The sequence below is a fragment of the Staurois parvus genome, unplaced genomic scaffold (assembly GCF_062004578.1).
Source record: "Staurois parvus isolate SC_StPar_1 unplaced genomic scaffold, SC_StPar_1.0 ptg000023l, whole genome shotgun sequence".
Taxonomy (NCBI): domain Eukaryota; kingdom Metazoa; phylum Chordata; class Amphibia; order Anura; family Ranidae; genus Staurois; species Staurois parvus.
In genome coordinates, this window is record NW_028317819.1 from 4,079,603 (window position 1) to 4,105,970 (window position 26,368).

The 26,368-nt window shown below is 41.0% G+C and overlaps 1 protein-coding gene across 2 annotated transcripts in view; it reads right to left on the reverse strand.

Moving 5' to 3' along the window:
- CSRNP2 (cysteine and serine rich nuclear protein 2) overlaps positions 1-26,368 on the reverse strand; it is a 77,333-nt gene that overhangs the window by 20,911 nt on the left and 30,054 nt on the right. Inside the window, exons 1-2 of one of the 2 annotated variants that reach the window (XM_089692871.1) lie at positions 22,798-22,918; positions 4,562-4,736 (exon numbers count right to left, since the gene is read on the reverse strand). In XM_089692871.1, coding sequence (XP_089548997.1) covers positions 4,562-4,721 — 160 coding nt within the window. In that variant the 5' untranslated portion in view covers positions 4,722-4,736; positions 22,798-22,918. Of the gene's footprint in view, positions 1-4,561; positions 4,737-22,797; positions 22,919-26,368 lie in introns of those variants that run through there. The other variant, XM_089692878.1, reaches the window with a different exon arrangement.

Here is a 26,368-nt window from a genome sequence, read left to right on the forward strand (position 1 = left end):
GTAAATTCCATTTATTTTATACACAATTTATACACCCTGTTCCAAATGATTATGCAAAATGATATTTTTCTCATTTACCTAAATAATTGATGTAAAAAATAGTCAGCATAATTCTCATTATCAACTATTAAGAGTACAATTCAAATTTTATTGAACAAACCTAACGATAACAGTATTTTGTTTAAACATAAAGAACTTACAATGCAATGTTCCAAATTATTACGCACAGTAAGTTTCAAAACACTTTATAGGTTGTAAAGAACTGAAAATTGTCATTTGTTGTGTTTGCAGCATATTTACTGAAATCAAAAGCTATTTCAATCAAACTTTTAAGAACATTTTAACTTTTTAAACATTTTCACAGGTCACGTTACATTGTAACATAGGATCCCTTATTTGATAGCAGCTTCACAAGTCTTGCATCCATTGAACTTGTGAGTTTTTGGACAGTTTCTGCTTGAATTTGTTTGCCAGATGTCAGAATAGCCTCCCAGAGCTGCTGTTTGGATGTAAACTGCCTCCCACCCTCATAGATCTTTTGCTTGAGGATGCTCAAAAGGTTCTCAATAGGATTGAGGTCAGGGGAGGATGGAGGCCACACCATGACTTTCTTTCCTTTTATCCCCGTAGCAGCCATTGATGCAGAGGTATTCTTTGCAGCATGAGATGGTGCATTGTCATGCATGAAGATGATTTTATTACGGAAAGCATAGTTCTTCCTTCTGTACCAGGGAAGAAAGTGGTCAGTCATAAACTCCACATACTTTGCAGAGGTCATCTTTACACCTTCGGGTACCCTAAAGGGGCCGACCAGCTCTGTTCCCATGATTCTGGCCCAAAACACAACTCCATCACCGCCTTGCTGATGTCGCAGCCTTGTTGGAACATGGTGGCCGTCCACCAACCATCCACTACTCCATCCATCTGGACCATCCAGGGTTGCACAGCACTCATCAGTGAACAGGACTGTTTGAAAATTAGTCTTCATGCATTGGTTAGTGGTGGCCGAATAGAAGGTTTATACACAGTTGCAAGACTCTGGAGGACTCTACACCTTGATGTCCGTGGGACTCCAGAGGCACCAGCAGCTTCAAATATCTGTTTGCTGCTATGTAAAGGTATTTTAGCAGCTGCTCTCTTGATCCGATGCATGGATCTGGCAGAAATCTTCTTCAATGTGCCTTTATCTGCACGAACCCGTCTGTGCTCTGAATCAGCCACAAATCTCTTAATAGTGCGATGATCCCGCTTAAGTTTTCGTGAAATATCTAATGTTTTCATACCTCGTCCAAGGCATTGAACTATTTCACTCTTTTTGGCAGCAGAGGGATCCTTTTTCTTCCCGATATTGCCTAAAAATGGTGCTCTGCTTAATAATGTGGAACGCCCTCCTTTAGCAGTTTTTCCTTAAATTGGGCTCACGGGCCAATCTAATTATCACAGGTGTCCGAGATTGTTTTCAGTGATCAAAAGAGCCCTGAGACACAATGCCATCCATGAGTTAAACTGAAAAACAAAATATTTCATCTTTGTGACACTTAAATAGAATTTGCATAATAATTTGGAACAGGGTGTAGCATAGATGCCTGAAATTTTAAGAACATATAGTTTAAGTGTTACTAAACCCAGGACCCTGCATTCACTATATCTGGTTTCCCACAGTACATAGAACATGGAAGTGCAATTATTTTCATAAATATAAACTGCTAAATACCTTTTCTCATCAGCAGTTAGAGCAGTCTTGTGACTTCTATCAGTGTCCAGCCGAACACAGGTTAAAGCTTGTAAGAGGAGTCTTCATTTTGCTCTAGGAGAATGCAGAGCCCCCAACCTCTGTCTGGTCAGTACTGATTGGCCCTGTGCTGATCACATGCACTTTCCCAAGAAAAACAGTGCAGATTGCAGCTGACTGACCTCTATGCTAATCCTCATACCGTAATGTAGTATTGATAAGAGTGTGCACACTAGAAGATATGATAGGTGCAGTCTAAACCACAGCTAAATCCAATGTATCATACCCAAGGCCAAGTTATAGGAAGCTTCAGAGTGACATACAATATCTCACAGAAGTGAGTACACCCCTGACATTTTTGTACATATTTTATTCTATCTTTTCATGTGACAACCCTGATGAAATGACACACTGCTACAATGTGACGTAGTGAGTGTACAGCTTGTATAACAGTGTAAATTTGCTGTCCCCTCAAAATAACTCCACACACAGCCATTAATGTCTAAACCGCTGGCAACAAAAGTGAGTACACCCCTAAGTGAAAATGTACAAATTGGGCCCAAAGTGTCAATATTTTGTGTGGCTATCATTTTCCAGCACTGCCTTAACCCTCTTGGGCATGGAGTTCACCAGAGCTGCACAGGTTGCCTCTGGAGTCCTCTTTCACTCATCCATGATGACATCACAGATGCTCAATAGGGTTTAGGTCCGGAGATATGCTTGGCCAGTCCATCACCTTTACCCTCAGCATCTTTAGCAAGGCTGTGGTTGTCTTGGAGGTGTGTTTAGGTTCATTATCATGTTAGAAAACTGCCCCGGGGCCCAGTCTCCGAAGGGAGGGGATTATGCTCTGCTTCAGTATGTCACAGTACATGTTGGCATTCATGGTTCCCTCAATGAACTGTAGCTCCTCAGTGCCGGCAGCACTCGTGCAGCCCCAGACCATGAGACTCCCACCACCATGCTTGACTGTAGGCAAGACACACTTGTCTTGATACTCCTCACCTTGTTGCTGCCACACACGCTTGACACCATCTGAACCAAATAAGTTTATCTTGGTCTCATCAGACCACAGGACATGGTTCCAGTAATGCAGTGGCCTGAGCACTAACAGGCTGACCCCCCCCCCCCACCCCTTCAACCTTTGCAGCAATGCTGGGAGCACTCATACGTCTATTTCCCAAAGAAAACCTCTGCATATGACGCTGAGCACGTGCACTCAACTTCTTTGGTCGACTATGGCAAGGCCTGTTCTGAGTGGAACCTGTCCTGTTAAACCGCTGTATGGTTTTGGCCACCTTGCTGCAGTTCAGTTTCAGGGTCTTGGCAATCTTCTTATAGCCTAGGCCATCTTTATGTAGAGCAACAATTCTCTTTTTCACATCCTCAGAGAGTTCTTTGCCATGAGGTGCCATGTTGAACTTCCAGTGACCAGTATGAGAGTGAGAGCGATAATACCAAATTAACACACCTGCTCCCCATTCACACCTGAGACCTTGTAACAATAACGAGTCACATGACACCGGGGAGGGAAAATGGCTAATTGGGCCCAATTTGGACATTTTCACTTAGGGGTGTACTCAATTTTGTTGCCAGCGATTTAGACATTAATGGCTGTGCGTTGAGTTATTTTGAGGGGAAAGCAAATTTACAATGTTATACAAGCTGTACACTCACTACTTTACATTGTAGCAAAGTGTCATTTCTTCAGTGTTGTCACATGAAAAGATAGAATCAAATATTTAAAAAAATGTCAGGTGTGTACTCACGTCTGGGAGATACTGTACATACTGTACAGAAATAGATTTGCTATTGCAGCCATGGCTTATACAAATAATTATTTCACCTACTATTCTTATAAAAAGGTTCAAATATTATATATGGGATTGAAAAAAGTATTTCATTATAATTTATATTAACGGAGCTTATTGTTCCTTAGAAGACAACTACGAATACTTTCAGCAGTCAAGTAAGATCACTTTTCATTTACAGTCATTTTATAACCTATTGCTAACACAGTAATACACCTAACTACATACAAAAATAAAAATATGCATGTCAAGTGTTTGATAAAAGTGGGATTTGAGTGGATACAGATTAGGGGTAAATCAAAAAATATTGTTTTCTGCATTGGGTACGTTCAAATTTGCATGACCAGGCAATAGTTGGGAGAATAACATTGACTACTTTCCTACTTAAAGTGGTTCTAACGACTCAAGTTTTTTTTTTACCTTCATGCATTCTAAGAATGAAGGTAAAATAACCTTCTGGGTGTATCTCCCCCCTCATCCCCTCTAATACCTGCCATTGGCTCCTGCTGCTTTCAATTACAGCCACTGAGCCAATGAGGAGAGTGCAAAGCTGAGCCAGGTTCTGTGTATGAATAGACAATGTCCACTCACAGGAGATTGGCTCGGGAAGAAGCCTGCTTGAGTGTCTCCATACCAAGACACTCACTATTGTGGGCACTCAGCGGGGGGGAGGAGCCAGGACCGCTAGCAGGGGACTGAAAAAGAAGACGATTGGGGCTGCTCTGTGCAAAACCATTGTACAAACTAGATAAGTAGAACGTGTTATTTAAAAGAAAAAAAACTTCCTTAAGAATCCCTTTAAATAGTACCCATTTATCAAGAGCGACTATTGAAATCACTGGGGAATGAGGCATAAAAAAAATTTCAGAGGCCCAAGTAACTGCATTTTCTCAAAAACTGCTTCCATCACAAAAAATGGCCAACATTGTTGCAGAGACATGACCAGCTCACTTCAGGATCTCTGAAAATATGGAAGGGTTAATTACATTGACATGGTGGCACGAAAACAGTAACTTACGGATAAGTTCAGTGGTGGTGGGAGCGTTAATGCTGTCACAGCTTTCTGCACTGTCACTGTTTGAGATTTCATCATCTGAATCTTTTGGGGTAGAGATAGGAGAGCCCACATCAACATCTTCAAATTTTCTTTTCAGGCTTCGGCTCGTCACAGCATCCATTTGTTTAATGGTGGCCTGCAAACCAGGGTGAAAAAAGAACATATCAGCAAATTATAGCTGCAGTTAAAGTATACATGAACCCTCATCTGTACAACAATCAATTCAATTTAAATTAGAAATAAAAAGGTAAAATGTTTGTGCACACATAAAAGTATACATGAACCCTCATCTGTACAACAATCAATTCAATTTAAATTAGAAATAAAAAGGTAAAATGTTTGTGCACACATAAAAAGAGTGGGGGGGGGGGGTTAAACAGCAGCACACTGATCTTTCCAGTGAATGGTTGTGTGGAGGTGGGAGTGAGCACAAGTGTAATCATTGGAAAAGAGCAGGCCAAGTTCCCAGCACAGCCAGAAAACTGGCCACGCTGTGCTCTCATGTCTAGTGTGGTCAGTTTTAGGAAAAACAATGGCACTCACAGGAACACCAAGTATTTCACACAAAGAAAGCAATACAAAGAGAACAGGATACATTTTCAGAGAAGGACATGGTACAGAAGGCACATATTAGAAATATGAAATGCTGGGAAAATATTCCTTACATTTTGCTAACTAAAAACTGAACTTTACATAAAATGATACATACATAGTTGAACTTAACATGCATAAAATATGCCTAACAAAAGATTTGTAATTGTATGCAGCCAGTCTGGTCATCCAGGCAACCCAAGCTGACAGCATAGGTCAATGACCTCACCTTTTCTGCTGCATCATAGCATTAGAATGTGGTCACCAAGGCTCTGTCAGCCCATGATAGGACAATACAGAGGCAGCAGTGCTGATGTGGTCATCTGTTCATTTTCCCACTTGTATGCATGTTTACTCCTAGTACTGGCCTTTCCTTTAATAGTTTGAGTGCTGTTGTACATGGGATTACAAGAGGCTTGAAAAAAGACAAATTATGCATTCATTCTAGTTTGATGTAAAAACTTAATTTATAGCACAACTTCAGGCAAACCGCCAAATACACAGATAAAATATATATGGGAGCCATTTTAGCTACCAAAGGTTTTGTATATCAGCACCGTGGCTAAATGGTTAGCACTTCCGCCTGGCAGTACTAGGTGTCGTTGGTTCAAATCCCAACCATGGCACCACCTCCTGAGCATTTACCCCCCTTCCCCCTTCATGCAATGCTGCACCCAAATGAAATTTACGTCCTTTTATCCCACTAATTGGGCTTTCTTTCGGTGGTATTTGATTACCTGTGTGTTTTTTATTTTTTGCGCTATAAAAAAAAAGACCGACAATTTTGAGAAAAAAAAAATATTTTTGACTTTTTGCTGTCCAGCAAAAAAATAAAAAAAAAATCAAATTCAGTTATATATTTAGGCCAAAATGTATTCTGCTACATGTCTTTGCTAAAAAAAAATCCAAATACATGTAAATTAATTGGTTTACATGAAAGTTATAGCGTTTACAAATGGCGGTATATATACTGGAATTTTACTAGTAATGTAGGCGATCAGCGACTTATAGTGGGACTGCGGTGGGCATTCTGACATTGAGGGGAACTGACTTGGTGTCATTGACATCCCCAGTGACATCAATAAAGCAATCAATGTACTAATGGCACTGGACAGGAAGGGGTCAACATGAGGGGCGATCAAAGGGTTTACTAAGTGCTGGGTGTGTGCTTCACTGTAAGCACACTGCTTTGCATGGCTGTGTTGTGCACAGCCATGCAAAGCAGTGTGCATGAGCTGACAGGGAAGAGAACCATTTTGTTTAAAACAGTTCTCCTCGACTGAGATTTTTTAAAATTTATTTCAGATACTTATATAGCACCGTCAATTTACGCAGTGCTATACATATATATTGTACATTTACATCAGTCCCTAACCCTCAAGGGGCGTACAATCTAAGGTCCCTAACTTACATTCATACATATACATACTAGGGCCAATTTAGACAGGAGACAATTCACCTACCAGTATGTCTTTGGAGTGTGGGAGGAAACCAGAGTACCCGGAGGAATCCCACGCAGGCACAGGGAGAACATGCAAACTCCAGGCAGGAGGTGCTGTGGCTGGGATTCAAACCAACGACCCTAGTACTGCCAGGCGGAAGTGCTAACCATTTAACCACTGTGCTGCTTGGTAAACACCAGGCGCTGTCGAGTAATCACTGTTGGGGACCCGGTTATTGACAGCTTCAGCCGTGATTGGCGGTGCGGGTAGAGCGAGCACGTGCCCCCTACCCGGAAATGCAAAATGACGTACATATAAGTGATTTTGTGCATCTGTGCCGCCCTATAGCAGTATACGGTATTTACTATAGGGCAGATGGGAAGCAGTTAAAGTGTTACTAAACCCAGGACCCTGCATTCACTATATCTGATCTCCCACAGTGCACACAACATGGAAATGCAATAATTTTAGTAAATATAAACACTTTTTCTCATCAGCAGTTAAGAGCAGTCTTGTGACTTCTATCAGTGTCCAGCTGAGCATTGGTTACAGCTTTTTTTATTCTCCCCTGATTATCCAATGAGGCTGCATAACACCTGACCCTGATTGGCTGATTGGCCCTGTGCTGATCACATGCACTCTCCCAAGGCAAAAAAAACTCTCTAAGACACCAAACTGAGCATGTGCAGCTTGTCCTCAAGTCTCTATTCTATTAGCAGATGGATGGGGGGCAGTAGAAGAAGGGGAGGATCAGAGAAGTCAGAATCAAACATCCTTTTTACACAATGCAGAGGATTAACCCCTTAGGTTCCATAGTGAGTATAACAAGCATGCTTTACTGCATATACAGGCTGATTTTACTGTTGTGGGTTCAGTAACACTTTAAAAGAAATGACTTTCAGTATCACTTCAAATAGTAAAGCTAACAGTGGGTCAGTCATTAAACAGCCATTGTTTTTCTTTTCACGTTTCCACTCACACATTTTTCTTAAAACAAGGATTTTATTGACAATGTGTGTAGAAGAATTTGTGAAGGCCTACACCTAATATCTCGCCAACTGCTTAGATTGGTTGTGTGAAAGTAAAACGGTTTTCTACATAGCAACCGGGTTCTCTCTAAATTTCCTACTGAAAATAAGTCAAATAGCTGGAATATGACTGGTTGCCAGAGCAACACACACAGTACTGCTTTCACCAATGAGAGGCTTAATAGAAACGCTTCTTCTCCAGCAAGATTTGTAACGTTCTGATTTCCGCTTCCTCTCTCCTGACTGACTAGGTCTTTATGTTTTTGCTCCTCAGCAGGTTGAATGCATCTCGCCTCCCCCACCCTTGTCATTTGGATTGGTTGCCATGGCAACTTCCTGGGTTTTTTTTTTTTTGTAGAAGCAGAAAGATATCAGGCAAACAGCATGGGCCTGCAGAACTGAGCCAGCCCAGAGAGCAGAAATCTAAACAGACCATGTTAAATGTAAAAACGTAGTACATCTATCATGCAAAAATCAAGTACATCTAGTACAAAAGGTAATGTTTTGGCAATTAAATGACAAGCAGGAAAAACTAGAGCATTGAGGCATATATTTCTCCTGTAGATCTGTGCTGTCAAAAGAAGTTCTGACCTCATAATGGGTAAAATGAACAAAGCTTTGTCTAGATCAGCATTTCATAAACCGTAACCAGATAATCTCCACTATTACAACCTTGAGCCCTGGTTTACACTGATGCGGTGTGCAATTCGTAGCATTTTCAGTGCGAATTCCACACCGCATCAGAATCGCACCCCATTCGTGCGAACTGCTGCGGGTGTGTATGTTACGTTAACAACACCCCGATAGCGGTCCGCAAAACGCAGTGCGATGTGCAGAATCGGATCGCATAGGTGTGAATACCCATGAGATTCTAGTGTGGATCCAAAAAGGGTCCTGCACCTTTTTGGTGCGGGCATGGTGCGATTAGAGCCATACAAAATGTATGGCTTCAATTGCACCGCACACAAATTGCATGTGATTTGCAGAGGAATGTGGTGCAGTTCCTGCGCGAATCACCTGCGATATACCGCACCCAGGCTGAGGGCTCGTTCACACCATACATGCATGAAAACTGACGCACAGATTTCACTTGCATCAGTTTTCATACGCGCTTCCATGAGTTTAATACACATGGCAGATTTCTGTGCAGAAAAAATCTGCACGTGATACCAGTGTTGTGGTGTGAACAGGTCACATAAAGAACAATTTGTTTTGTTGTGTCCTTGCAGAACACATGCAGAAAAACCTGATGTCTCTGCACCATGGAGTGAAGGAGGCCTTACATTGTCTGAGCATTCTCTACACTACTCAAATGCTAATCATTCTTACCATGACTACCACTCATTTATACTGCCTGAGAGTTCTGGATCTCACTTAATCCACAAAGCAACCAAATATGTACGCTTTTTCCCTCCATCTCGATAGATCCTAAAAGCATCCTCTCCATTCATTCCTCTTCCAACATTTTGGCCTCAAAGTCAATGTCTAATAAAAGCAATAGCAGCCTCAAAAAGAACAGCAAAGCCCCTAAAATATAGATCTTTAGTTAGACCTCACTTAGAATACTATATCTAGTTCTGGAGACCTCACATACAAAAACCTATTGAGAAGATAGAACAAGTCCAGAGACAGGTAACAAAAATGGTGAAAGGTCTGGGAGATAAAACACATCAGGAGAGACTTCAGAACTTAACATGTACAGTCTGGTGGAAATAAGGGAAAGGGGAGACATGATTGAAACCTTTAAATTCATCAAGGGGGCGAATAAGGTTCAGGAGGGCAGAATTTTCAATATGAAACCAAGATCAAGAACATGGGGACATGACCTCAAGCTAGCATGAGGAAAGTTCAAAACTAATCTAAGGAAGTATTATTTTACTGAAAGAGTAGTTGATGCTTGGGATAGACTTCCAGCAGAGGTAGTAAGTGGATTCAAACATGCCTGGTATAGATCTAGATTTGGGGAAACAAACTTTTGCAAAACATGTATAAAAAAGTCAGACTCGATAGACCACTTGTCTTATTTCAGCTGTCACTTTTCTATGTTTCTACCATGCATTTCTCTTTTTTTTTAAATTAATGATCGAAAACCGATTTCTCTTTTCATTTAAAGCATTGTTGCATGAATTAGGTAGTGAGTCAGTCAACAGTAAGTTGATTCAGAAATGCTTGCGAAAAACATAGACCTATACTCCGGAAAAAAAAAAATTTATAACGTTAACTGTGCCTTTTCAAGTTTGTTGTTCGTTTATGTGTATTGTAACAAAGTACTTTCAATCAAAAAATGAAGAAAAAAAAAAAGTTACAAAGAAAATTTTTTTTTCTAAAAATAAAATAAAAAAACATGTAAAACAAAAAAAAATGGACAGACTCGATGGACCACTAGAGTTACTATGGAGCGTCACTTTACTATGTTTGAAAGCAGAGATATTCAGAGAAGAGATGTTAAAACATACCCTAGTGATTGCTACTATCATCTGACACTAGACTATGCATAGCTTTGTAAAAGGTTGTCCTATATATTAATCCAAAGTTCTGTTATTTACCACCAGTGCTAATTGTCCCATACATTGCCATACATTTCTTTGAATGCCCATTGCCTTACTATCATTAAATTGGGAAACCAAAAACAAATGCAATAAACCACCTCAAATGAGCACAAGAAAACCATTTAGAATTTGACAAGAAGTCCTAAAATACCAGTTCTTTTACTAATACCACCCATAGTTCGATAATGATCACAGTTAAACCAATTTTTCCTCTGCATTTTTTAAGTTTTCTTCAACCCCCTTTTAACTTCATGATTGCTATAAATGTCAATTCATTCTGGATTCAAGTACAAAACTATCAAATTAGTAAATAAAGTGCATGCAACAGAGATACACCAGTCCTAAAACCATTGAATTGTGTATTTTTTAATCAGACAGTACCTAGTGCAACAACGCAAAAACTGATCAGTTACACAAGTTAGATACAAGAAAGACATTCTAAAAGATAATATAAAAAACAAGCGATAACCATGCAATAGTGTTGCTTAAATCTAGTTCACATTCTAAAGATGTTGGGTTTTAACCACTTGCCCTCCTGAGGATTTACCCCCCTTCCTGACCAGGCCATTTTTTGCGATACTACACGGCGTTACTTTAACTGACAATTGCGCAGTCATGCAATGCTGCACCCAAGTGGAATTTAGTCCTTTTTTTTCCCACGAGTTTAGCTTTCTTTCGGTGGTATGTGATTACCTGTGCATCTTATATTTTGCGCTATAGAAAAAAAATGACCAACAATTTTGAGAAAAAAAACCTATATTCTTGACTTTGCTATTAAACATGTCCAGTAAAAAAATTTTAAAGATCAAATTTGTCATACATTTAGGCCAAAATGCATTCTGCTAATGTCTTTGCTTAAAAAAAATCCCAATACATGTAAATTAATTGGTTTACGTGAAAGTTAAAGCATTTACAAATGGCGGTACATATACTGGGATTTTTTTTTTTAATTTTTACTAGTAATGGCAGCTATCAGAGAGGTATTTTGGGACTGCGGTGGGCATTCTGACACTGGGGGGAACTGACATGGTGTCACTGACATCCCCAGTGACACCAATACAGTGATCAGTGCTAATAAAAAGCACTGACACTGTACTAATGGCAGGGGCAGGAAGGGGTTAACATCTGGGGTGATCAAAGGGTTAACTGTGTGCTGTTTTACTGTGTGCTGCATGTGTGCTTTACTGTAAGCACACTGCTTTGCATGGCTCTGCTATGCACAGCCATGCAAAGCAGTGTGCAGGAGATAGAAAGGGAGAGAACTGTTTTGTTTACAAACAGTTCTCCCCACCCTCCCATCAGAGATGCTCAGCAATCACCAGGCATCGGCGAGTAATCACCTGCCGGGACCTAGTGATTGACAGCCGAGGCCATGAATGGCAGCGCGGGAAGGGCGCACGCCCCTTACCCGGAAATGCAAAATCACACAAACACACACACACATATATATATATATATATATATATATATATATATACATACACAGTTGTGTTCAAAATAATAGCAGTGTGTTGAACAAAGTGAATAAAGCTCAAAATCCTTCTAATAGCTTTTATTTCCATACACACAAATGCATTGGGAACACTACACATTCTATTCCAAATCAAAACATGAAGAAAAATATATCAAATTTGTGTTGTTCCTCTAAAACAAAATGGAAGAAAAGTGAATATTAGACTGTTCAAAAAATAGCAGTGTTTGTATTCTTCTTTACAAACTCAAACATTCACTATATAAACTGAAAAATGTTTGAAGATTTTGCTTTCCTTTGAATCACTTAATGAATATTTAGTTGTATAAGCACTGTTTCTGAGAACTGCTGTACATCTGTGTTGCATGGAGTCAACCAACTTCTGGCACCTGTGAACAGGTATTCCAGCCCAGGATGATTGGACTACATTCCACAGTTCTTCTCTATTTCTTGGTTTTGCCTCAGAAACTGCATTTTTGATGTCACCCCACAAGTTTTCTATTGGATTAAGATCCGGGGATTAGGCTGGCCACTCCATAACGTCAGTCTTGTTGGTCTGGAACCAAGATGTTGCACATTTACTGGAGTGTTTGGGGTCGTTGTCTTGTTGGAACACCCATTTCAAGGGCATTTCCTCCTCAGCATAAGGCAGCATGACCTCTTCAAGTATTCTGATGTATTCAAACTGATCCATGATCCCTGGTATGCGATAAATAGGCCCAACACCATAGTATGAGAAACATCCCCATATCATGATGCTTGGTCAACCATGCTTCACTGTCTTCACGGTGTACTGTGGCTTGAATTCAGTGTTTGGGGGTCGTCTGACAAACTGTCTCCGGCCACTAGACCCAAAAAGAACAATCTTACTTTCATCAGTCCACAAAATGTTGCACCATTCCTCTTTAGGCCAGTCAATGTGCTCTTTGGCAAATTGTAACCTCTTCAGCACATGTCTTTTTTTTCAACAGTGGGACTTTGCAGGGGCTTCTTGCAGATAGCTTGGCTTCACATAGGCGTCTTCTAATTGTAACAGTACTCACAGGTAACTTTACACCTTCTTTGATCTTCCAGGAGCTGATTGTTGGCTGAGTCCTTGCTATTTTGGCTATTCTTCTATCCATTTGAATGGTAGTTTTTCGCTTTCTTCCACATCTTTCAGGTTTTGGTTGCCATTTTAAAGCATTTGCAATCATTTTAGCTGAGCAGCCTATCATTTTCTGCACTTCTTTATATGTTTTTCCCTTTCCAATCAACTTTTTAATCAAGATACGTTGTTCTTCTGAACAATGTCTGGAACGACCCATTTTCCTCAGAATTTCAGAGAGAAATGCACTGTAACCACCATGTACAACATATGCTGCCTTTCTTCCTTAAATAAGGGCAATAATTGCCACCTGTTTTTCAAAGAATGAATGACCTCACTAGTAGAACTCCACACTGCTATTATTTTGAACATGCCCCTTTCAATTAGTGATTCAATTACACAGAATCAGCAGCATGCATGTCATGACTGTTGGGTCTCTTGGATTTCTATTACTCTACTATACCTGCTAGTAAATTATTTGCCACGTAGAAATATCATTTCTACCAAGAACAGTGATTGATCAGGTTAGTGATGTCTGACTGCTATTATTTTGAACACAACTCTCTCTCTCTCTCTCTCTCTCTATATATATATATATACACACACGATTTTGCGCACCTGTGCCGCCCTGTAGCAGTACTTCTGCTATAAGGCTGACGGGCAACGGTTAAAATGACTATTAGGTATTCATTACACTATTGATATTATCAGCAACAATTAGCTGCAAGTTTTACTATGACCACAAATTGGCCTTCCCTATTTGGCTTATACATCCAATCTACAGAGCTCCAAGGTTCTGTGACTGCAATATAATCCAATAACTGTATCTCAGTTGTTCACCAGTGAGATACCCATTTATTTTGTAATTGCCATGACTTGCTGAACCTTCTATCTACCTTTAAGATGGGGTCTAAAGCTGTCCATACAGTTATAGATTTTCATTCGAGAATTTTCATATGATTTTCTAATCGTTAGTGCGGTCAAACTGATGTTCGTTTTGGACAGCAGTGATGGGAAAATTCGAAGGAAAACTTTTCTTGATCAAACAAATTACATTCATTTTAAAATCGAATGTTAAAAGCAAAAGACAATTTTCAAACGACATTCGTCCATTCATCGAATGTTCCTAGAATTTTCGTACGATTTTCTTACAAATATTCTCGTCTGAAAATCTACACGTGAATGATCAGCTTTAGACTGGGAAATCTCTTCATAAAAGAGACGTCTCCACAGGGGCTTACAAAGCTACAGATCTGCAGTGATCCTCATTCAACATACACATTACTTTGTATTCTTCACTCTCCTTTCTAGAAAGATGAAGGCTTGGCTCTGTATATAGCGATGTTTTCGCAAAACGAAAAATTCCAGCATGATATCAAGTACCTTTTCCTGCTTGAGACACTGGTTTTCCAACTGCTCTAGATCAGAATCAGCTCAGAGATGTTAAAGTAAAAAAAAAAAAAAAGCCAAGCAAGGATCCAACCAGCTATTGTTTGAAGACATCAGTATAGAAAACCCTACTGAAGGAAAAGAAATGCCTACATAATGGCTTCAAAATAAAATCCATAATACAAGATCACAATGAATCAAACACTTATCTAATTTTATTTGGATTTTGTGATGAAGATATGCCAAGCTTGTTTAGCTAGAGATAATAGGATACTAAAGTGTATCGCTTTTAGAAATTTGTCTTAACAAGTCTTTCAGATGACCTTTGGTCTACAGGAGGGGAAGACATATGACTATGCTTTGGTGACAGATAATGGACACAAGATACAACTGGAACACATTAAGCAGCCCACACATGGATTAGGCATTATAATGAGCAATACCAACCTGGGCAGAGAATGCTATCAGCTCTGAGAACCTGTGCCTCATAGAAACCAACAATGGACACCAAAATATGAATTTAGTTGTATTATTTGGGATTCCTATGAAATTACATGCACGTGTTGTTCTCCTTATTAACATACTCAACTATGTTAGTACAAGTGCAATAAAGCCCAATGCTTATCTACTGTATATGATAAATGCATGCTAGGGCATGTTAGGGCCCACTGAAATAAATGTAATGACACGTTAAACAAATAATGTTGATCTCTCTTAGCAAAGCATGTAAAAACACGCTCAAACATGTATGCAACACAACACACAAGGAAAGCCCAATTATGCACATGTGTAAATGTTTTTTTCAGGACTATCGTAAATTATGGAAAATTCAGAGGTTAGCTTTTTAATTATAACCAACAAGTTCTAGAAATAGGTTTACACTTTTTATATTACAAATAGTTTCTATAGAGAATGAACAGTGGAGCCTTTAGATTCTGTACTAGATTACAATATAGCCGTATCAGAGCCACCACATATACTTGTAGCAAGCGTACACACAGAGATGGACGCGGTTCAACCATTTTGGCTTCAACCTCCATCTTGGCAAAGGGGTTAGCCATCCTGACAAACATATTTACCCATCATTATCCCCCTCCCTCTCTGAGAGTCATAGCTACATTTGGCCAGTGTGTGTATGTGTGTTAGGAGTGTCACAGGAGGCCAGGGCCCAGCATGGGGCTAGGAGCTATAAAGTCCACAAGGGAGCTGGGGCCTCTCTGTCCAAAGAACCTGTGCAATTTAACACGTTGTAAAAAGATAACGCAGCCTTCCCAGGAGTTCAAAAGACATTGAACCAGATAACCTTCTTGACAATCCATTTTTCCCCTATGTCTTGGAATATGAGAGACTTACATAAAAACCAGGCATACCGTCAGATTGGCCAAGAGGAGGCAAACAGTTTGGTAGGTCACTCGCCTTGTCTCGAATACATAGGAAAGCAGAAAAGTAGATCTTGTGAACCATTCAGTGTATAATTTCATAATTCATATCTAATCAATCTTCAGACGTGTCTGCATAATAATCTACACGCGGGTGGAGTGTCACTTGTGCATAGGAAAAGTTATGAGCCAAAATATGAACTACACGAGATTTTGGTTCTAGTTTAGGGCTACGCCCAGACCTCCACGCCCTAAACGGGGTATTGGTCCTTGACTTCAGAGATACCCCCTGCTGGGGAACTAAAAATTGGGCTGTCAGGCCTAAGAGAGTAAGTTGAAGACGTCTCCCTTTTCAACATCAGTACCACCTGGGGAGACTCGTGCCCTTTCGCTCAGAAACTTGGATCTGCTAACCAGGAAGTACCATAACCCTTTCACCTCTCTCTGATATCTCTTTGCTTTGCTGTTGGTCTCTGTATATTTATATATATATCTTAGTTACATATTTTCTGTATATATTTTTATTGCACCCGTTTGACCTTTAGGTAATAAATCTTTCCTTCTGAAAGTGTTGAACTGTTACTATAGCTCTTAATTGCAATTTACAAATTCCTTCCTCTAAAAGAGACGCTACTGTGTTTGTTTAACCGGCCTGCGGTGACCGTGTTATACAGACAATTACCTCAACCATTATAGTGTTATGGCGGATATCACCGAGTTTCCTCTTTCTCTGTACAAAAAGGAGGCGGTGGCAGTGTGAAGGGTTAATTGCGTAATTAACCTGACCCAGTAAGAATCACTCAGGCTGCCGGTACATCGATTGTGGGCCAATTAGCTGGAAAATCGTGCATGGTTTTAGATTGGCTAGTCCTAAGGTCACGAGTTTGGTGAGAAGGGCTGGGGTCTGACGCTTCGGTCGTCACATATTGGTGACAGCGATTGTGGGATCGTTGCATATTGGTGGCAGCAAGCCCGCGTCCGTCACAATACTAGCTGGTGGCCAAGAAATAATTGGGGTCAAACAATGGCCAGTGAGAGATATCCCTTTCCCTGGTTATAAGATAAATCACAATATAGAAAATACTGCTTGAACAATCTGAGTCCTCAGCAAGTGTTTTCACAGACAGCCACATAACACTGCAATATGTGGCTGGTTTAAAGAAGAATTCCAGGGTACCCACAGGCACAATTTGTATCCATTAGGACAAACAACTCAAAATGTGTATTTCCCAATTCATCTTCCAAGACAATCCATGACATATGGGCACCTTCTCCAACCGAAACAGGAAACACATCACCAAAAGCATTTTAAAAGTAGGTCCTTCTGCTGAACTGGTTAGTTTATTCTGTATCCTCAAGGAAATGCATCAACTGGAACCTAGGTGAGGGACTCATCTGTTTCTCTGGCAATCCTTTTCTTCCACCCGCACTTATACCTACCTGGCTCTCCTGAGAGCAGCTGTTAGGGTTCTCTTGTAGATTGCCCCCCAGGACCCCTCTTCTGTACAGGAAGGAGATGGCTTTCTCCTTCTGTGCCTAGTGAAGGCCATGTCTTGAGGCAGCACACCCCCTTGACAAGGACCAGCACAGACAGCATGGGTTTCCAGTCAAGGTGTCTGGGAACTTTCAACGTTTGCACTGTAGGGCACTTTTTGGTGGGGGATCACAAGGTAGACTTTTCCAGGCAGTTAGGTCTACTGCCTTAGTTTTCTCTCTGTTGAGAATTATAGCAGGGTCCACCATATCTGTGATATTTATGGTCAGCCTTGTTGGAGGGGAAGTCTCCAGGCTCTCTAGTCTGGTGAGTTCTTGCTAATCATCTCATGGACTGTCCTGAAAGATGATTTGGGAAAACCAGAGTTAGACTTACTGGTAACTCTTTTCAGGAGTGTTCCAGAACAGCCAGATTCCTGCCCTTGTGTTATGTTCTTTTTCTGTTTGTTTGTTTGTTTTTTCAGGTTTCCTCCATTGGTTCTTGTTTTAAAACTGACCAGTATAGCAGAAGGACTTCCTTTTAAAGCACTTTTGGTGATTTGTTTCCTGTTCGAGGTGGTGTCTATATCTCATGGGCTGTCCTGGAAGATTCCTGGAAATAGAGTTACTGGGAAGTCTAACTCTGGTTCTCAGTTATAGGATGGGTTTATTAGCTGCAGTCCCCTGCAACCTTCAGATTTATGTCATGGAATTTTCATGGGAAGGCAAATTTGCCTATACAAAACACTTTAAGAGACAAATATTCAAGCATTTTTAATAAAATTATGAACACAAATTAGCAGTCTTTGATCAGATTTATATCAGGTTGAGCAATCCTCTAGTAAAAAAACAACAAAAAAGACAGAAATAAGGAAAATAGTGGCCACACACACCTATCTGATTTGCGTCCACATTTTACCTAAAGTAGAAACTTCTGACCAGACTTCCAAGATTCATATGTAAACCAGTGCATATCCTATTCCAGTAAAATAATTTACTAAAATTACGGAAGCACCATAAAAATAGAAGATGGCATGAAGAGGTATCCGTCACATTTACCTGACACTAAAATGCTTTGCAAAATTTACATAAATATTTGCATTTGCTTTTAATGTGTCCTTTCAATTCCGGTTTCACAGTAGCACACACCAATGTATTTTCCTAACATCTAATACAAGGGCAAAAAATGTTTTATGTCTACCTTAGTACTACTCCTCTATGGCCAGCTTAACAAACCCCACAACCTCTTAGTCACCCAGCTGCCCCTACTGTGCCCCCCCCCCTCCCATTATTTCCTTTTCCAAAAATGTATTTTTCTTCCTATTGATATGAATATGAAGAAGAATACAACCTTGGATGGTACATTTGTCCAATTCTGACCATTTGAACATTTGTTAGAAAATTTTGCTTAGGATTTCTATTGCAGTGTGTGTTAGTGATGTGCAAAGTACACTAATCCAAAGCAACCAATCAAGGAACATCTTTTAAAGCATATCTATGGTCAAAGTGTAAAATCATAAATGTATTCCCACATTACATTTTAATTATTTTTATCCTACTCCTATTAAGTGGAACAATCTTGAAGTCTGTAAACTTCCTTTGTAAAGATCTCTAAACATTGACTTCCTTGAATTCTGTGACACATAGTCACTATGCCCTGTGTGTAGGCACTGCTGTGTCACGCATTTCACAGAGCCTGCCTTCTGAACTATAGACATGCTGAGAGAAGGAGCTTCAGAAAGCAGTCAGTACAGGAATCAGTGCTTGCAAGCAGCAAGGTACCATGGGATATGTAGTTCTTTGAAATTGAAAGTAAACAGCAGAGGAAAAGCTGCAAAGCATGCAGGGAATCCAGGAAATTGTGGAAAGAGATGGTCAGGAGATAGGCAGCACCAGGGGTGGACTGACCATTTGGAGACTCGGGCAGTGCCCGAGGGCCCGGGGTCAGTAGGGGGCCCCATGAGATGCCCCTGGTACCTTTTTCATAGGCTTTTTTGAGTTTTGGCAAGGACACAGGGGCCCCATGATCCCCTATTGCCCGGGGGCCCCATGAGTTGTCAGTCTGCCCCTGGGCAGCACCATAACACTAAGACTACTTTCACACTGATCCACCACAAAAACACAAGAAAAACGCATACGTTTTTTGCCTTGCTTTCTGAGTGGTTTTTCTAAAGGACACATGGCTTAAAAACTGCACTAAAAATGCGTCTCAGAGGCATTTTTCATTTATTTCAGTGGGTAGAGGCGTTTTTTTTTTTTTAACTGAACAAACATGCTTCAAAGATGCTGCAAGCAGGAGATTTTGCACCACAACGGAAGTGCAACATACATAGACATACATAGGGAAGCATTTTTCTTGAGCTTTTCAGGCACTTTGTTTTAACGCAAAAATGCTTCAAAAACTGCTCAGTGTGGAAGTAGCCTAAAGGAGATTTTTTTCAAGGAAGCTAATATTGGATTGTCAAAGATAACTATTTTTTGTTTTGTTATCATGATGCGGATGTTAGAAATATGCTGTGACCATAGATTTGCTTTAGGCACCATGTACACGAGGCTACCCTTGCTGCCGGCCGCAGGAAAACACAAATCACGGCAAAATTGCAGTTCCGCGGTTGCCGCATTTTTACACCGATTTGAGTTTTCCCACGGTCGGTGGTCAAAACTTTCCTATCCTGAACGAGATTCTTCCGCATTCAGGAGAGAGAGGTTTAACCGCACCTAAACGTGGCAGCTCGTAATTTCTGCTCAAAGCCTACGTGTACATGGACACAGATTTTTATGGAGTTGAGTTTAGGAGCTTTGGCAAAAAATGCCAAAAGCTCCTAAACTTGAGTTTAGGAGCTGCTTGTGTACATGAAAGCCTTAAAGTGTAACTTTAGCAAAAAAAAAAAAAAGTGTTTTTTTGGCAGATTCACACGGTCATTCGGACAAATAAAAGGATGACTCTACCATAAAGGGTTATTGCGCAAGAAAAAAGTTTGGATTTTTAATCTACTTCTAGTATACTGCCACTGTTTAGAAAGCCTCACAGACATCTGTCCCTTTTCAAACTGCTATACGACAGTTAAAAGGAAACACCTGTTCACAGGCCACCAACAGCTTTGGTTTTGTTGAACTATTCACTGCCAAAAGTTCAAAAGGTTTAGCAAATTTTTCAATACCACTGAAAACTGGGCATGATATAAAGAGATGCTGAAAATGTACAATAAACGTTTAACTCCTTGCCGCCAGTACGCATATATGCAGCCTCTTGGCGGTTGGGTCTTGACGCTAAGAGACCTCTTGGCACAAGTAAACAAACCTGTGCCAAGAGCTCACAACCTGCGCGCTCCTGGTGCAGATAGCAGTGCCCAACAGAAAGCTCCTGATTGCTCTCCTTTCCCTCCCTAATTTCTGCCCCCCTTTGTATCTATATACATTATTCCAGGTTTCGTCTGCCCAACTACAAGATGATGCTCTTTTCAGAATGATCCTGTGGGTCCAGAATGGCATGATGGTAAAAAATGGTTTAGGTTTAGAACCACTGTAAAGTATTCAAACCAGCCACAGCCAGGTAACTAGCACTTTCAAAAAACAAAAAAACACAACACTATCCAAGTGCCCATTTTACTTACCTGAAACCAAGATTAAGTAATGACCCTTCCGTTAACTTCCTGGGGTCCTGCTTGGGATGTCTACATCACATATACATCCCACTCATGGGAAGTCCCCTCTCATAGGCTTTGGAGGCAGGAGAATTCATGTGGGTGGTGAGGGGACTAGTGCTGAGATAAAGAGGAGGGAAAACGTCTGCTCCCCAGCACAGGAAATGAGCTTGGCCTATGAAGGAAACCATGACTATGATCCATTATACTACAAGATGGCTTAGGAATGAGTGTTTGGAATCAGGACAAGCAAGGTAAATGATGCACAATGTACTATTTACATTTAATTTTTACCTAGAGTTGGGCTTGAAAGTAAACATATGAGAGTTTGCTATTGCTTAGCCTAAGAAACTGCTAGCTGATTGGCCACCTCTGGCTTCAGTACTCATCACTGAGCAAGATGAAGAATGGAGCAAGCTGAGGAAGTAGACAGATTAGCATTAAAAGAGAACTATAGGCAAAACATTTTTTTTTCCATTATGAATAAAGTAAGAGAGGGTTATAAGCCATGTCCATTTAACTTTTGCCAACTGTGTCTCATTGGGGAAATTTTCCTTCACTTCCTGTCCCATAGCTAAAACAGGAAGTGGGAGGAAATCCCTGCAAATTAAGGGAACCCTTTGGGGACCCCCAGGCTATCAGATCTAGTGTGCCCCTTGGATAATTTTATCTCTATTACTTTTCTAGGGACAACCCAAAATTTGGGATTTTCTTTTACCATCAATGATAATGGTAAACATGCCAAAGAAAAGGGTGACTCTCCCTAATGGGGGCACAGACAGCAATAAAAACTTGACTGAGGTTCTAATCCACCTCCACTCTACCCAAAACCTAAAAACATTTTGCTTTCAGTTGTACTTTAACCTCTTGGCATTGGCCGCAAGCAAATGTGTGACCTCCTGGCGTCTGGGCCTTGATGCCGAGCGTCCACACATTTGTGTGCAATTAAGAAAAACATACGTGTGTGCTGAGAGCACGCGCCCTGCACGCTCCCAGCGCACATGTCCGGTACTCCCGGAAAGGTCCTGATCTACTCTTGCGATCGGGACCTTTCCCAATCATGTGACAGCCAATCACGATGGTCACATGACCCTAAAACCCCGCCCCACCTCCTGGCTTTTGAAATCCTTAAAGGGCCGGGAGGCGTAGGCGCCAAGGGGTTAAAGTGGTTGTAAAGGCTCAAGGTTTTTTACCTTCACGCAATTTGTACATGAAGGTAAAACACCTTCTGTGTGCAGCAGCTCTCCCAGTCCCCTCAATACTTACCTGAGCCTTATCACGATCCAACTATGTGAACAGCCTCGGCTGTCCCGGGTCTCTGCCTCCTCATTGGCTGAGACAGCAAGCGGGAGCCATTGGCTCCCACTGCTGTCAATCACAGCAAGTCAGCCAATGAGGAGAGAGAGGGGCAGGGCCAAGCCACGGATACAAGTGTGAATGGACACAAGGAGCAGAGGGGGCCCCATAGCAAGCTGCTCTCTGTGGGGGTATTCAGCAGGAGCAAGGGGCTAGAATAGCCTTCGGAGGACCCGAGAAGAGGAGGATGCAGGCTGCTCTGTGCAAAACCATTACACACAGCAGGTAAAAGTAACATGTTGGTTATCCCCCCCCCCCACCAAAAAAAAAATTAACCTTTAGAATTACTTTAAATGTGCAAAAGGATTTGCTTCTTTACACAAGATAAATCATCCTTTACTGGAATCTATAAAGAAATATCAAAGCAGGTAAAGAACATATCTGACTCAAAAGGTCTTTATCAGATCCCCATGACAGCCAGGAAATACGCAATTTCAGAGATGGCAGCCTCCATACTTTAGTATAGGGTTTCCTAAATGCATTATTTGAATTTAATTTACAGAAAACCTTTAATGGTGAGAAATCACAGCCAGCACAGTATACAGTCAACAATCTCCACTGTATATATTATAATAAAGGATTAATTTAGTGACAGCAGCTTCCACAGCCCTTTACAAAATAAAAGGGAGACAGCACCGTAACAATTCAATTCTAGAGAAAAGCATTAAGAGAGCTCTGATCATAGGAGCTTACAATCTAAAGGCAAAAATTTTCATCTTATGGAACATTGGACATATACTATACAGCATCCTAGAGATCATCGATTTTGGAGTGCATTGAAACTGTACCTTAATGGCTTCCCAATGTACAAAGGAACAAGCCACATCTCAGAGGGGAAATGCAGAGCAGTGTTGCTCGGATCCAGCGTACGTCTCCTCTCGTGATATTAGGCAGGCGGGGGAAGCAGATGGGGGAGAATTAGCAAATTATGTAACAGTGAGTGACTGCATCCGAAAACAGCAGCATAGTCTGGCGTTACCAGCAACAGATAATCCAGAAAGGGGGCTCATAGTGAGAGGGAAAAAAATATCACATCACCGCCTCCTTACTACACCTTCACAATCTGAGCGGAAATAATAGTTGGATGAAGATGAAAGGTCCCTACAGCTTGGGTTTAGGGAAATTAATCAATAACAGGCTCCTTGGCAACTAATTATTAAACTGCACTCAGACCATGTTACAATATATTGACACAAAGATATCAGAAAACCTGTGCTGATACGTAGGTGACCATTGCTGACCTCCTTTTAAACATGCAAAGTGCCTAGCTGTCTTTGGCTTCAATGCTATGAAAACAGACGCAGAACAAGTTGACAGTCAAGGGAAAGCAATTGTGTAAAGCAATATTAAACCCAAAACAAAAATGTATTATATTGCAGTATACCAGTCATGATAGATATGGTGGCTGCATTAGTTTTCTTTTTTTAGGCTTTTTTTCCATTCTATTTTCACATGGTGATTTGGCCAGTAACATACCTCCTGTATTAGAGTGCCCCCACTCTGCCTGAAGAACCAACAGAGAAACTTTTGGACAGCAACATTGTCCATAGAGATGATCCACACAACTGATGCTGCTCTAAAATCTTCCTTTATTTAGGTGCTCCAGGTGAACATTTCCATACCTCTACCATACTGTGCTTCAGGTGAACATTTCCATACCTCTACTATACTGTGCTTCAGGTGAACATTTCTATACCTCTACTATACTGTGCTCCAGGTGTACATTTCCATACCTCTACTATACTGTGCTTCAGGTGAACATTTCCATACCTCTACTATACTGTGCTCCAGGTGTACATTTCCATACCTCTACTATACTGTGTTCCAGGTGTACATTTCCATACCTCTACTATACTGTGCTTCAGGTGTACATTTCCATACCTCTACTATACTGTGCTTCAGGTGTACATTTCCATACCTCTACTATACTGTGTTCCAGGTGTACATTTCCATACCTCTACCATACTGTGCTTCAGGTGTACATTTCCATACCTCTACTATACTGTGCTCCAGGTGTACATTTCCATACCTCTACTATACTGTGCTCCAGGTGTACATTTCCATACCTCTACTATACTGTGCTCCAGGTGTACATTTCCATCCCTCTACTATACTGTGCTTCAGGTGTACATTTCCATCCCTCTACTACACTGTACTCCAGGTGTACATTTCCATCCCTCTACTATACTGTGCTCCAGGTGAACATTTCCATACCCCCCCTATACTGTGCTCCAGGTGAACATTTCCATACCTCTACTATACTGTGCTCCAAGTGTACATTTCCATACCTCTACCATACTGTGCTCCAGGTGTACATTTCCATACCTCTACCATACTGTGCTTCAGGTGTACATTTCCATACCTCTACCATACTGTGCTTCAGGTGTACATTTCCATACCTCTACTATACTGTGCTCCAGGTGTACATTTCCATACCTCTACTATACTGTGCTTCAGGGGAACATTTCCATACCTCTACTATACTGTGCTTCAGGTGAACATTTCCATACCTCTACTATACTGTGCTCCAGGTGAACATTTCCATACCTCTACTATACTGTGCTCCAGGTGTACATTTCCATACCTCTACTATACTGTGCTTCAGGTGTACATTTCCATACCTCTACTATACTGTGCTCCAGGTGTACATTTCCATACCTCTACCATACTGTGCTTCAGGTGTACATTTCCATACCTCTACCATACTGTGCTTCAGGTGTACATTTCCATACCTCTACTATACTGTGCTCCAGGTGTACATTTCCATACCTCTACTATACTGTGCTTCAGGTGAACATTTCCATACCTCTACTATACTGTGCTCCAGGTGAACATTTCCATACCTCTACTATACTGTGCTCCAGGTGTACATTTCCATACCTCTACTATACTGTGCTCCAGGTGTACATTTCCATACCTCTACTATACTGTGCTTCAGGTGTACATTTCCATACCTCTACCATACTGTGCTTCAGGTGTACATTTCCATACCTCTACTATACTGTGCTTCAGGTGAACATTTCCATACCTCTACTATACTGTGCTTCAGGTGTACATTTCCATACCTCTACTATACTGTGCTCCAGGTGAACATTTCCATACCTCTACTATACTGTGCTCCAGGTGAATATTTCTATACCTCTACTATACTGTGCTTCAGGTGTACATTTCCATACCTCTACTATACTGTGCTTCAGGTGTACATTTCTATACCTCTACTATACTGTGCTCCAGGTGTACATTTCCATACCTCTACCATACTGTGCTTCAGGTGTACATTTCCATACCTCTACCATACTGTGCTTCAGGTGTACATTTCCATACCTCTACCATACTGTGCTTCAGGTGTACATTTCCATACCTCTACTATACTGTGCTCCAGGTGTACATTTCCATACCTCTACCATACTGTGCTTCAGGTGTACATTTCCATACCTCTACTATACTGTGCTCCAGGTGTACATTTCCATACCTCTACTATACTGTGCTTCAGGTGTACATTTCCATACCTCTACTATACTGTGCTTCAGGTGTACATTTCCATACCTCTACTATACTGTGCTCCAGGTGTACATTTCCATACCTCTACTATACTGTGCTTCAGGTGTACATTTCCATACCTCTACCATACTGTGCTTCAGGTGTACATTTCCATACCTCTACCATACTGTGCTCCAGGTGTACATTTCCATACCTCTACTATACTGTGCTTCAGGTGAACATTTCCATACCTCTACTATACTGTGCTCCAGGTGTACATTTCCATACCTCTACCATACTGTGCTTCAGGTGAACATTTCCATACCTCTGCTATACTGTGCTCCAGGTGAACATTTCCATACCTCTGCTATACTGTGCTCCAGGTGAACATTTCCATATATCTACTATACTGTGCTCCAGGTGTACATTTCCATACCTCTACTATACTGTGCTCCAGGTGAACATTTCCATACCTCTACTATACTGTGCTCCAGGTGTACATTTCCATACCTCTACCATACTGTGCTTCAGGTGTACATTTCCATACCTCTACTATACTGTGCTTCAGGTGTACATTTCTATACCTCTACTATACTGTGCTCCAGGTGTACATTTCCATACCTCTACTATACTGTGCTCCAGGTGTACATTTCCATACCTCTACTATACTGTGCTTCAGGTGAACATTTCCATACCTCTACTATACTGTGCTCCAGGTGTACATTTCCATACCTCTACTATACTGTGCTCCAGGTGAACATTTCCATACCTCTACTATAATGTGCTCCAGGTGACCATTTCCATACCTCTACTATACTGTGCTCGAGACCTCTACTGTGCTCGAGACCTCTACTATACTGTGTTTGAGGTGAACATTTC